The 14,393-nt window shown below is 46.9% G+C and overlaps 1 protein-coding gene across 1 annotated transcript in view; it reads right to left on the bottom strand.

The window, feature by feature from the left end:
- The window catches only part of ATP8A2 (ATPase phospholipid transporting 8A2), a 466,915-nt gene extending 452,757 nt beyond the window's left edge, over window positions 1-14,158 (bottom strand). The window contains exon 1 of the mRNA XM_045567137.1: window positions 13,941-14,158. Coding sequence (XP_045423093.1) covers window positions 13,941-14,016 — 76 coding nt within the window. The 5' untranslated portion in view covers window positions 14,017-14,158. The remainder of the gene's footprint in view (window positions 1-13,940) is intronic.
- Window positions 14,159-14,393: the final 235 nt, after the last annotated feature.

Genomic DNA, 14,393 nt, shown 5'->3' with positions numbered 1-14,393 from the left:
CACAGCGCTTGCCTGCAAGGCACCTTCATAGGACCTAATAACGACCCCCAGCACAAGAGCAGTAGTGCTGGCATTGTGTTACAATTGTTCTCTTTTGTTATTAGCTATTGCTATCAATCTTATTGTACCTAATTTATAAATTAAACTTTATCATGGATAGGCAAGTATGGGACAAAACATGGTAAACACAGGGTCCGGTACTATCTAAGGTTTCAGGCATGCACTGGAGGGCTCGGATGGATCCTTCTCTGATAAGGGGAGACCACTGGACACGTCTACTGCTTTTCCCCCCGAACCAACAAGCATTTATCTCTGTCACTCACAATCCATCCTAAATTATATTCATTGCTAAAAAAAGAACAGCTCGAAGCAAGAGAATAGTAATGAAAAATGGTTATTTTAGAGACAAAATGCTTTTGGCTGCCACTTAAAGGGAACAAAGGCCTCTTTACCATAGCCGAGCAAGCATTGATCAGTAATCTTGCTGCTAGCCCTTTTTTCAGATTCAATTTATAACTCGATAGATATAAGTATTTGCTACACTATCTCAGGCTGACAATATGTAAGAAATGCCACTTCTTTCCAACGCTTGCAATAAAAGAATAATATTCTCTTTCCTTTGTATAATACTCAACCATCTTAAAGGGTTTTTGCATACTTTTTCATTTTTATCCTCACTATTCTGCAAGATTGGAAGGGCAAGAATATATTCAAATTTTACCAAGAGTATTGAGTCTTGGGGGCGGGCAGCCATCCGCATGCTAATAAGTCTCCAAGTGACTCAGTGCCTGCTTCAGCCTGAGAACTCCCGCCATGTCCAGCGATCCCCCGGGAGCTGGTTACACATGTAGATCAGATACCTAGGTCCTGCCCCCGGGAGTGTGTCTCAGCTGGTCCACAAAGTGGCATTTGGTGATCACTGCTGCAAACAGCAGCAAGTTTTCAAGCAGAGGTGAAGATTAATAACAATGATAATATCTCATTATACATATTGGCAAACATGAACAGAGCCTGAGGATTATGACGTCTGTCACCTGCCTGACTTCCTTTCATGTCCACTACTTAGCTGTGGAAGGACGCTGTATGACAGACAGCACTCCCTTCTCTTGTGAAGTCTTTTACAGTCACCCCAAGGCATGCAGAAAGGACACTCTTCTTTTCCCTGTCCCCTCTCAACTTCACCCACAGCTCTTAACAGAGTTTCCCAAGTCGTGTTGGAAACGGTTCTATACACACCTCCTCTCCTGAGATTCTCAAGGACAGGGACTGTGCCTCACTTGCATTTTTACTCCCAGGACTTTTAGCATTTGTATTTCCAGGCATTCAGTTGACAATGTTCGTTGTGTGCCTGCTGTATGCCAAGCACCAAGACACACCAGGGAGGTAGAGAGGGCACAGGCGGCCCTCATTACCTGTGGCCAACCTAGGTGACAACCAAGTGATCATATACATGGAAGCATAATGACTAATTAGAGAGGAAAATTCGCCCAGGTCATAAAAAAGTTTCCAAATGAAAAGAGAAATGGGTTTCCAGAAGTGGGATACTGCCAGTTGCTAGTCCTAAAGCAGGAGCAGGAGCTGCGTAGAGCCGGGTGAGGAGCAGGGAGCACCCCCGCCCCACGCCTGACTAGGAAGTTGCAATGATGGCTGGAGGGCGGCAGAGCAGGCAGGTGGAAAGGGACCTGTGCCACTTGGGATTTTGACCACGTGTTAATAGAGACCAGTGTTTTACAACTTGATGGGAAAATACCAGGATATTCATGGTTTTAGTGATTTGAGTGGTCTTGCATAAAGTCCTGTAAGAAAGAGGCGAGCCCTTTTCTAAGCTGTTACAGGACAAGTCCCTGGATGGCCTTGGAGACCATCTTCCCCTCTGCCTCACTTGTAGTTCTTAAGGACACCTGTGGAATGTGCTAGAATGCAACACTCTGAGGTAAGGAGGGACTGCCCAGACACCCCAGGCCTTGTTCCCATCTGTCCTAGAACAGGATGTCCTGCAACGCTTTAACCCAGTGGTTCCAGTTGTCAGCTCCCCACCCCCCATGGGTATAGAACCCAGGGCGGAGCATGCTTTGTGGTCCCCAGCTACGGCTCAAGTGGGGAACACGCAGACAAGGCTCCCTCTGCCCTGGGCAGCCCTCCTGACCCTTGTGGGACTGGCTCACCATGGATACCTGGCTTCTGTTGCCCTTTGCTGCCTACCTGTGAGTAACAAAGTTGTTCAATTAATTTGTGGTGTGAATGTTCTGTCTCCCCGCACATGGGCAAGTAGATTGATACCAGGGCTTGGTTATTGGTAAAGTATTTAGAGTTCTCCCCTGGGATTGATCCTGGTGTAAAGTGAACCTGCATCACAGTTGCCTGGTCTGAAAGTAGAAAAGAAAGGAAATTGCAGGCTTGCTAGAGGCAGACTCTCACCTACAGCTCAGCATCAGTGTTCAAAACACCAAATTTTCAGGCCCAGAGTACAGTCAGTAAGAAAAAACATTGGGAATGTGAAGATAATGATGCATCCAAAAGCACCTTCACAGCTGCAGGCCACCTGGGGTCAAGGGCAAACCAGCCCCTGGTCCTAGAGGCAAAAGCCAAGACAGAAGAGACTGAAGCCGAAGGGAGGCTGACAAGCGGAGGCCTTTTTCTAAACAATAGAGCCCCTCAGGCCCAAGACCCATCTCTACTAAAAATAGAAAAATTAGCCAGGTGTCATGACAGTCACCTGTAGTCCCAGCTACTAGGGAGGCTGAGGCAGGAGGATCACTTGAACACTGGAGTTTGAGGTTGCAGTGAGCTACAATGACACCACTGCACTATAGCCTGGGCAACAGAGGTAGACTCTGTCTCAAAAAAAATAAAAATAAAAAAAAAACCAATTTCTTAGGGGCAGGGATTATGCTTTTTAATCTGTGTAACCTGATCATGGATCAGTGCCTGGCCTGTTGGAGGCCTGCAATACAGGTTACTAAATGATGAATAAATAAGATAAACAGAGGGCAGAAGAAGGGATGAATGAAAAATGGATGGATGGACAGACAAATAGGAATTCAGGGTAAGGATAAATTACTGCAGGTTGGAGTGCAAGGGAGGAGATAAGGCTTGAGCTGGATTTATTTATGATAATAAATATGCAAATAAAACCTCATATCTCTGATTTGCTGCTTCGGCCCAGAGGTAAGATATATCTCAGTGACTCGTCCTATTCTACTTGAGGCCACTTAACTCCAAATTGCCCCGCGTCCCCCACCCCACCACCATTCAGATCTACTGATCCTTTGAAACTTAATGCAAATAAACAGAAGAATGAATCAACAAACTGCAGTATGTCCATACATAATAGAATGCTACCCAATAATACAAAGGAATGAAACCACCAATACATGCTACAATATAGACAAATCTCGAAAGCGGTACGGTAGGTGAGGAAGCCAGGCACAAGGTCTGCACACTGCATGATTCTGTTTATACGGCATTCTGGAAAAGGCAAAACTGTAGGGACAGAAATCAAATCAGTGGTTGTCAGAGGCTGGGATAGAGGGAGGAAACCGAGTACAAAGGGACATGGAAGAACTTTGGTGGTGACGGAAATATTCCGTATCTTGATTGTACTTAGCTGGGTATATCTGTCAAAATCATCGAGCCGTACTCTACACCTATACCCTTTGCACTATACATACTATCCACCTTGAAAGGGAAGATTTCACTGTGTGTAAGTTACACCTTAATAACCCTGACTTTTAAAAAAGACAAAAAATGAAAACCTAACTTATATCCTCTTAATAGCTTGCCGTGCCCACTCTTTGCTTCAACTGTTCGTTTATCCTTCTCGTAACTCCTTTAGCTATTAATCATGCCTGTGAACACCTTTTCTATTATTGTGTTGGAATAGCACTTAGTTTTTATGATTTCATTTCCACATGTCCAGTTATTCTCTTCCCAACCAAAGGGCAAACACCTTGGAAACTATGTGGTATTGCGCATCCTTTATCCACGGCCATGGATCCAGGTCACTGCTTGGCACGTTAGACACGAGAGATGCCTGACAAATATTTGTGGATTTGAGTAAAAACCAGCTAAAGGGAGATATTTTGGGTACTTCCTCAATCCCAAATTGAACATGATAAACAGGCTCACCAGTGCATTTCTCTGTTAATCACCAAACAACTTTTCTCGAAGCCTGCCAGGTTATCTAAATCAATCATTCATACATTTCACTCTCAGCTCTCTAGTTGACTTGTCGCTGACATAAGAGGCTGAGGATTTCCAGGTAATCCCAGACTGTGGACAAGCCTCCCAGAAAGTGCTTAGACTGTCTGTGCTGGGACCTCCTTTCTCAACCTACTGTCTTATTTCCTTCGCTGTCTTATTACCAGCTTCACTAAGCCCAGAGTTTTAGCATTTTAGGGGGAAAATAGGACAAATAATTTATCAGGCTCCACAAAATCACATTCTGCTTTAATATGACAAAATCCAACAATTTCTATTTGATTCTCCTTGTATCTAAAATGCTGGGGTTTCCTATTTTCAAACTTGCCTATTTTCAATTCCTGAAAATAAAACAATGGCTACTTCAATGCTGAATTCCCCTGAATTTCATTAAGTGCCACTATCTTGACTAAATTATGGTATGTCTTTTAAAAGGAAGTTTCATCTTGATTAGTCTTTGGGAGCAGGCAGTTTGTTCTATGATCATACAAACAGAACAGGGGTTAGTCCACATCACAGAACTTTGCCCAAGACCCTTTACTTCGTTTCCTATAGGATTTCTCTTTGTCTCCCTGGTGAATCTATTTTCCATCAAGCATCATTTCCTTTAAGCATGTGTTTGCATGCACCCTGTCCTCAGGCCAGCTTACCCTCCGACCCACTGCTGGCCGCAGAACTGCTCCTGTGTTCAGCCCACTCCTGAAAGCAGCTCTCCTGACCACGGAACCGCACTGCAGTGTCCTTGACTTGTCCCCTAGAAGCCAGCTTTTCAGCTTTTCACTGGGGCAAGACCCTTCTTCCCTCCCTCCCTCCCTCCCTCCTTCCCTTCCTTCCTTTCTTAATTCTGACACTATATAAGCAAGATAACACAACAATATATCCACCAAAACAAACTGGACCACAAAAATATCTGAAAACATTAGTAAAGAGAAAAGGTTTTAATTTATGTATAGAAACACATTTACAGATGAAAGGGAAAAATCCCTGTCTTAAGCATTTAAGTTTAAACACCTATCAAAAACTTTTAAAATTATAAAATTATCATTCCAGTTTCAGGAAGTTACAGCTCTAAATAATGTTTCCATTACTCCAATAGTTCTGCCATTTTTCTAGAGGTGCCCCAAGGTAAGTTGGTGAAGGGGTTTGTGAGAGACCAAGGAGGTCCCCGAGCAGTGAAGCTGTGCAATCCCAGCAGGGGATGCTGACACCATTAAACACGGGCTTTTCTCAGCGACCCCTGCCAAAAGCTCGGCCCAAACCCGGTGATTAGGATGCTCTAGCAATAACCTAGGATGTACCTCAGAGTGACCTACAAAAGCAGACCCAAGTGCCTAGAAATGAATGTGTACAACAAATGAGGAGAAAAAAAAGTTTCAGGCATAGAAAAGATATGTCCATTTAAAGCCTGCAGCTCAGCCCCATTTTCGCTGTTTTAATTCCTGGTAAAATGTGCAGTTTTAAGCTCATGACTGTTCACGCTACCCTGGGAATCCTCAATTGCTTTCTAGGCAGAACTGCTTTGCAAGGTTTTCTTAGGCTATTTAGTGCCTTCGTCCCAAGCACAGAATGAGCCAGTTCTCTCTATTTCCAAGGCTGAAGGGGTGGGGAAACTATCCCTGTAATGGCCCAGAGAGAAATGATTGAATCCTGTATTTATGGGATTTGCTGAGAAGGCAGAAGGTCTCTAAAAGATGTGCCCTGTGGGGAAATCAAGGCAGAGAAAAACCAACACCGTTAAATTGTTTCAGAATCTGGAGTTAAAGAGGTGGTCACAGCTTTCATCATTAGTGCGGAGCGGAAATGACAACTTGGATTCCAAGGGGAGAAGCATCCACCCCTACGAATGTCCAAGCCACCACGCGGCTTAGCACAGTCGTGCTGAAGTGCCAGCGTGCACCGGGCCCCCCTCAGCCCGCCTCAATACCCCCTCCAGCCACCAGGGTGGGGAGGCTGGTTAACAGGATTCTGCATAATGACTAAGTCCCTCTAAGTTTAACAAAATGCCGTAATCACAAAGAAAACTAATTTTGTTTCTCAGGAAGAGGCAAACTCTCCTGTGCATTTACTGGTGTGAGCAGACGTTTCAAATGCTCTTTAAAAGCGGAGCCCGCCATGATGATCATTAGACTTCCCAAAGACATTGTATCCATATCAAATTCAAATTATACGAAGAGAAGTGAACAATCTAGTGTAGACAAAATTAAGTGGAGGAGATTCAGCTCCCTACACCCCTAGTATTAGTATAATATTCTGGAAATAATTACAATATCATTTAAATGGTCATTGTCTTAATTATTAATTTTATAAGAATAAGCAACACTAAGATTTGGGTAGCGTTAAGCGCTTTAAAGTCTTTCTCTTAATAATTCAGTGTGGGAGGCATTACTACTTACACTTTATAGATGAAAAAAGTGAGAGAATTGGTAACTTCCCCAAGGATGCGCAGCTAGTACGCGTCAGGGTCTGACTGGAGTCCTCTGGGCCGTATTCTTGCCTAACAAAAGGACCTAATTCAGCCTAAACTACAGCACAAATCAAATGAGAACAGCACAGCTTGGCTGGCACCTCCTCCCCCAGCACGTATGTATTTCAGCCAAAGAGAGGAAACAGCAAAGTAAACTGCCTGCATGACTACTACGGTCCCTGACAACGTGGGGTGGGGGTTCAACCACTAAACCCTGACCCTCTGCAAATTGAAAGACAAATAGTTTTCCTTTGGATACGACTTTCTCTCTGTTCATGGAGCCCAGAGCTGTTTATGTACATTCGTTTTTTGTATGAAGTCTTGAAAATCCAGTGAGTATTTTATAATTACAGCACAGCTCAATTCTGATTCACCAGTTTTCAAGCCATACATGGCAAGTGACCACCAGGATAGTCTAAAGTCACCTTCAATTTTGGTAATCTGACTCAAGGTGAGATTTAATGAAAATTAAAGAAAGAATTGCCTACTCTACACAAAGTACCTTGGGCTCTCTGAAGGATCAACAGTAACAAGGAAGTGTGAATACAGTGTTCCTACCTGCCATGGATCAGGACAAGCTCCTCCCCCATCTCTCACCTGCTTGGCTCCCATCTCTAGGGTTTGGCGACTCCAACCCAGCTGTTTCCCGTCATCACCCTCTCTCTTCCCTGGTGTCGCCCTGGTTCGGGCCTCGTTATTTCTCCCCTGGAGTATTGTAACAGGCCCTAACTGTGCACTTCATCTACCATCCTCACTCATCCCTTGTGTTTACAGCCAGCCCAATTTATTCTTAGCTGAGAACCCTTCCCAGTTGCCTATTCACACTACTGTCTTCCCTCCCTGAAAATGTGCCCAAACTCTAACATCAGAAAATCAGACCATGGAAGAGTTAAATAGAGTTAAATAAATGTATTTCCAAGCACCAGGAAGGAGCAATGTGAAAACGAACTTAGAGTGGACCCAGAAAGTCTATTCTATTATTCTCTCCAGGACAAGTGAGCAGCGGGGTAAGTGGGGGAAGAGACGTGTGGGCGCAGGGACACAGCAGAAATGACACGCTGCCTCATGCTCTTAGCAGAACCCGCCGCCCAAACTCACTGGAGGAGAGAAGATCACCTAGTTTGTTTGCTGTGTATACAGTCACTACCGCTTTGGGGGTTTAAAGTCAAAAATTCTACAGTTTTAAAACCAAAGTTATGTTTCGTCAATGTATTAGAATAAAGAAAACAAAAAGAAAATAGCCAAGAGCTTTAAATAAGGATCATCACTATGTGGCTAAAAATAGCTGCTGAGAGTTCTGACTCTCAGCACTGACTGGCTGTGTCACTGGCAGGCCACCGTCTTCTCCTCTGCATGTGAATGAACTGCTCCATGATGTTAAGGCTGCATGATTGTAAAAAAAGCAACTGTCTTTGAACTTAGTATCTGGAATGAGATTGCAAATGTCAGACTAGAGAAGTGCTCGCTCCTTGGAGTGATTCGCTTACCCTACTTTCCCATGTAATCAGGCTCAGTAATGTGCTTAGAATATTTACAGTAATCCTGGGATCCTCAGTGCAGCGGACGGCTGACATAGCATGTCAAGGGATAGGAAAGGCAAAAGGAGCCCCCGAATGCTCCTTGGAAATGTATGAAATCTACATTTGTACATTTGTTGATGATTTGGCATAAGATTACACAAGAATGGAAAACTTAACTTCCAAATGCAAAACCTCTGAATCAAAATTCATGAAGATTAGATCACTTCTTAGGATGAAATAGGCTGATATGTTATTAGGCTAACAGAGAGGCAGGGAGGGAAAGAGGAGATGAACGGTCAGAGCAAGAGACCCACACACATAAACAACGCACACACGTATCTACAGTAATATGCGATCCGGTGAGCTCGGCCCGTCATGGCTGGGGTGTCAGCATGTCATTCGTGCGCCCTGTGGACACACCTGTGAGCGCCAACCTGGGCGGCCGTGGGGTGTGACTGGTCCCAGCCCCAGCACAGCTCTGCTCACACCAGGGATCTCTCCTGGCCCGGAACAGGTCCTGTTTCTGCATTTGCCCTTGATCACGACGGGGAGAAACTCCCAGGCCATGGCGTGAGATCACTTTTATTTTTAGCCCTTCTTAATGATTGTTAACATTTGCTCTGAGCACTTCTACTGGCCTAAATGGATGCAAATAACATCTTGTATCCAAGCGTGGTATTGACCAGAAGTTATATTTAGCAAATGTAAAAGATCTGTGGAGGGACCTGTCTTTAGAGGTGCTGTATGCACATCCTCTCATCAATGTTTAAAAACTTTTTACAGAATAATTTTAATTTAATCCATTTGTCTAGCTGGCACCTCTGTCAGATGAGGGTTTAAGATAAAGCACCCCTTGTAAAAGTAAAATCAATTATTAAACAACTGAAGCCATGGATGGAGGTGAGTACTGGCCACCTGTGGGGTAGAAGATGGCCTTAGTGGCAGGACTACTTTCAACAGAAGGTGGCAACCTTCAGAGACACGGGAGGATGAACGCACTATCAAGAATCAGAGGCCTGAGGAGGAAGTGCTTCTTCCTGTAATCATTTACACCTGGATACTGATGCAAAAAACACTTAAATTCTCCCATGCAGTCTTCTCCTAGGAGGCCTCCATCGTTAGAGATAGAGGGGAAGTCACAGTGGGAGTTTTCACCAATTCTGCTATGAGGTAAGATAAATATCTAGGTGGAGGAATTTGCCCTCAATGATCATGGGCCTGGGAAGGATCTGACACGCTGTCAATACAAGCTTGATCATGAACTAAATAATTAATGCTTGCACTTTTATGCACATTACTTACAAACACAACAACTACCCCCTGAAGGGCAAGCTCTTTATTTTTATCCTCATTTGTAATAGGAGCAAAGGAACCTTTTGAATGTCATATAGGTAGAAATGACAGTGTTAAAATCTGAATCCAACTCTCTCTAACCCTAAATTCTGGTGTTTTAACCATACATATACTGCCCCTAAGAAACTTCTAAACATAATCTAGCTCATTAGACCAAGTCCAAAAGTTGCCCATGACAGAGCTCACTCGAGTCTTTATTTACTGAGTCACAGTATAGTAGAGAAAATGGAAGCAGAAGAAATTAGACTCATGTCTTTATTGCCTGTCAAGGAAGAGAAAACAATATAGAATGAAAGAACTTCTTATGTTCAACTGATCTGACACTGAACAAGGCGGGTTGGAGACGGTAGGAAGCACACTGGACTTTGGAATTAGCAGGTCCTGCCAGAAATTAAGCAGCAAGCAATTTCTCTGAACTTTTTCATCATCTGTGAAATTAAACCATCTCTGAGATATCTCTCAGCTCTTACATTCTGACAGTAGAGCTCCTTGAATTTTCAGCTGCCCTAATTCTCTTCCTTGAAACTTGGGGCAGGTTGTTATGGGAAAACCAGGTCTATGCAGGAACCCATTTAAAAACCAAAAACGAGCCACCAGGTACAGAGGTGAGTGCCTATAAGCCCAGCTACTGGGAAGGTCGACATGGGAGGATTGCTTGAGCCCAGGAGTTGGAGGCCAGCCTGGGCAATAGAGGGAGACATCTGCCTCTAAAAAAAAGAAAACAAAACAAAGCTAAAAAGTCTTGGATGGCCAGGAGAGGGCAGGATGGGTTGGATGTGGGATTTAGAGGCGGACTCCAGGGACAGTTTCTAGAAGATTTGTAGTCTGCCGAGTTCTGTATTTGGTCTTTGCATTTACTGCCTCTCTGCTCTGTAATGCTAAGCTTTTATTTAGCCAACTCCAGAAATTCAGTAAGATAGGAAGGGAGCTTCTGCCCTAAATAGCACCGATGCCATAGTCCATAGAAAATAACTCCCCCCTTCTGTCTGTCTCCACTCCCTCCACCCCTGCACACCCATATTCACACACCCACCTAACTTCCCTACTCATCCGTGAGCATCCTCTGTGAGCGTTAATTTGAGGCTGGGGAAGGGAGTTGAGAGCATTACCACATGTGTCGTAATCAACCCCTAAACCACAAGCTCCATGAGGACACACCTGCTCTGTTCCCTGCTCTGTCTCTAGCATCTAGAACAGGGCCTGGCACATGCAGGACTTGATATATATTTGTGAAATTACTGACTTCATTTTCATGCTCTCTCCTTACTAGACTAAACGGCTCCACCCTGAGTAAACCGTGAGCTCCATAAGGCAGGAGCACCACCCCTTGGAGTCCTGGGATTCCCATCACTTGGTAAAATATCTGAGATACATTGGCACAAAATAGATCTTCGGGGAAAGATAAAACTGATAAAAGTACAACTAAACATCCAGATTAATGGACCAAATGGTAGTTCTACTTTTAGTTCCTGGAGATATCTCCATACTACTTTCCATAGAGATTGCACTAGTTTGCAGTCCCACCAACACTTATGTACACATATGGAAATAACATTTGCCAGAAATCAAGGAGGTGGGAGGGGGAGGAGGGGATGGGTAAATTCACAGCTAATGAGTCTAATGCACACTATCTGGGGGATGGGCACACTTATAACTTTGATTCAAATGGTACAGAAGCAATTTATGTAACCAAAACATTTGTACCCCTGTAACATTCTGAAATAAAAAAAAAAATCCAGATTAAGATACTGTCAAAGATGTCTCAGGCAAGAAATAATATTGTCAGAATTATTGTAGTCTGCAGCTCAGCACATAATCTTGAAGCACGCTATGATCTGCTATCCTTTCACCACTAGTCTGTAAATACCAAGAAGCAGTAGAGTTCATCAAACATCACAAATCTTTGTTTAGTAGTTTTACAGGATTACACTATTGTCAGGGAGCTCAAATGACCCAGGTCCTCCCTCTTTCCCATACATTAAGAAAATACTCTAAACACATCCCTGGCTCATAAAACCTTCCACTCTTTCTCCTGGAACTTGCAGCCTATCATTAGCACCTCCTACCTTACCTCCCACTGTTCCTGAACCTTCTTGCCTTAATTGCTCTGTTCCGATGACCCGGCCCCCCTCCTTGCTCTCAGATCACTGTGCCTCCTTTCTCCCTAAAATCCCCTTGCTTTGCAGTTCATGCCCTCAACTGCATGACTGCGAGACCCATCTCTAAACACCACCTCTCTTGAACTCATATCCTCCTCCAGCTTCCATTCCATTTGCTTCTCCCTACTCCCTTTTCTGCAAAATTCACCCAAAAGACTTTTCTAGATTTACTATTTCCAATCCCTGTCCTCATCTCTTTTGTACTTGTTCTATTAGACATTCGTCTCCACGATGACACGATAACAGATCTTTTCAAGGTCACTGATAACCTCCATGTTGCTGCATCAAATGGCAGTTCTCAGGCCTCATCCTTCTGAGTTCTCAGGAGCATTGGCACAACTACACACTCCTCCTCCCTGAAACCTGCCTCACTCAGCTGCCAAGCACCCCTCTCTGGGTTTCCTGTGACCTCTCAGGTCCTTTCTGTTACTCCTAATTTCCCCGGCCTTGAAATGTCACAGTGCCCCCAGGACTGTGTCCAAGGACACGTCTTTTCCAGACCACCTCTTTACATCTTTACACACTGACAGCCAGGACTGGCTACATAATTTTTAAAGCCCAGAGCAAAATGAAAACATAGGCCCCTTTCTCAAAAATTACTAAGACTTCCAAGACAGCAACAGCAGAGCATTAAAGCAAGCACGAGACTCTTCAAAGAGCTGGGAATGGCGCAACTGCAGGGCACGCACCCACAGAGCCAGTCCTGCGGACAACCCCTGAATCTCTCTCCGGCCTTGAACACTCCCCGAACCCGGGCCCATACTTCCAGCTTTCTAAGCATCTCTACTTGGCTGTCTAGTGGGCAGCTCAGACCAAATTCCTCACATCCTTCCTCCCAGCAGAAGAGAAGCCTGTTCCTCTGCAGTTTCCCCATCTAAATGGAACATTCTTCCAGGGTCTCAGATCAAAAACCTTGGAGCCATCCCCAATGCTTGTCTTTTACTGAAGCCTCACATCCGCGTCGTGAGTAAATGCCCTTGGCTCCACCTGCAAAGGGATGGAGGATGTCCCTACCTCCCCGGCCCTGCTTTCACCTCGGCACCCCCGCACGGCTGCGGCCCTCCCCGCTGGCCTCCCTGCCGCAGCTCTCGCTCCGCCATCCAGTCCCGACTCATGGCCCACCATGCTTTCAGGCCAGATTCTCCTCAAAATGAACGTGAAAGTGCCCTGACACTGCTCAAGTTTAACAACATTGGTCTAAATTATCGGATAAGCTTGTTTCCTCTCACATGACCCAACTACAAAGATTTGAAAGTCTTTTATATGCCTGCTTTCCTCAAAACAGACAAAAAAGCATAAGTGACCCCAGCTCCAAACTGTACACCCACACGTTCCTCACGTCAGAGAGCCACCTACAAACTTGCCAGGAGTCCTGAAATGGTGAGAAATCACATCATTTTTGAAGCTCTTCTTTCAATATCGCGTTATCTAAGGGTCTCGGTAACGCACCGTGTGCCACAACCACATCACACCCTGCTCCACGAGATCACGGTTTCTAAATAACTTATATAACATAACACGGGCTTCTAACGGTGTGCCTGGTTGGGGATGGTGTATTTGTAGGGCTTTAAAGAATTCCAGTTCCAACACCCAGGCGACTGGAGGGAGGGAGGGGGGAGGGGCGGCGTGGTGGGGTGTGTGTGTGTGTGTGTGTGTGTGTGTGTGTGTGTGTGTGTGTGTAGCTTCCCGACTGGGGGTCGTGAGCTAGCGGTCGCTGCTTTGCACGCACAAGGCCCCAGGGCCCCAGGTGGTCAGAAACCCCGGAGTGACCCTGCGGCTGCCTCCTTCGAGCTCTGCAGCGGATTCAGGACACTCGGATGCCGGCCGCCAGCCGGGCGAGATGTCCTCTGCACCGCCTAACCGTGCCCACCGCGGCAGGGACTGCCTGCAGGGTCGCAGCCATCAGCCGCAATCACCGGTAAAGGCGCGCGGGCATGCGCGCGCGTACACACACACACACACCCACACACCCCACACACCCCCACCCACACCCCTGTACAAGGGCGGCGGGGGGTCTCTAACGCCCGCTTCGCCCCTGCCCAGGCACTGGGCCTTTTGGCCTCGCAGGTGCAGTGCGCCCAGCAACCCCCTCCAACCCCGCGGGTGCGGGCGGATCCTGCGGCCCCAGGAGCCCAGGGAGGGGGGGAGCAGGGCGCAGGGCGGGGCAGTGTCACCTAACGCTGGGCGCGCCCCGCTTCGCCCCCGCCCCCGGCCCACCCTCCCGCCGCGCCCCTCCCCGCTCACCCACGGACGAGCCGATCCTTGACCTTCGCGGCAGGGACATCTTAAGAGCCTTGTCCAGGCCTGCGCCGCTCAGCATCTCGCCCGTGTCGGGGGCTCGGCGGCCCCGGGCGGGCGGCGAAGGCTGCGCGCAGGGCTGGGCGCAGGGGCCGCAGCCCGAAGGCCATGGGTGGGCCGGCGCCTAGCCGGGCTGCGAGCTGGCCGGGACCGCGGGCGCCTGTGCCGGGCCGCGCCCGAGGCTGCGCCGTCCGTGCCGCAGCGGCCAATGCAGCAGCGCCCGCGAACGCCACGGCGGCGGCCCCGCTGGCCCCGGCTGCGGCGTGGGGGGGGGGGGGGCGGGGAGCGGCCCCGCAGCGGGAGTCCCGCGGGAGGAGGGGCGGGCGGGGAGGCCGGGAAGGACCTGCAGGGTCACGCAGCACAGGGGCCTTTTTGGTGGTGGAGAAGGCGACGGGGTGG

The sequence above is a fragment of the Lemur catta genome, chromosome 13, assembly GCF_020740605.2.
Source record: "Lemur catta isolate mLemCat1 chromosome 13, mLemCat1.pri, whole genome shotgun sequence".
NCBI lineage: Eukaryota > Metazoa > Chordata > Mammalia > Primates > Lemuridae > Lemur > Lemur catta.
The sequence above is the reverse complement of the archived record's forward strand: the minus strand, read 5'-3'. Positions and strand labels throughout refer to the sequence as shown.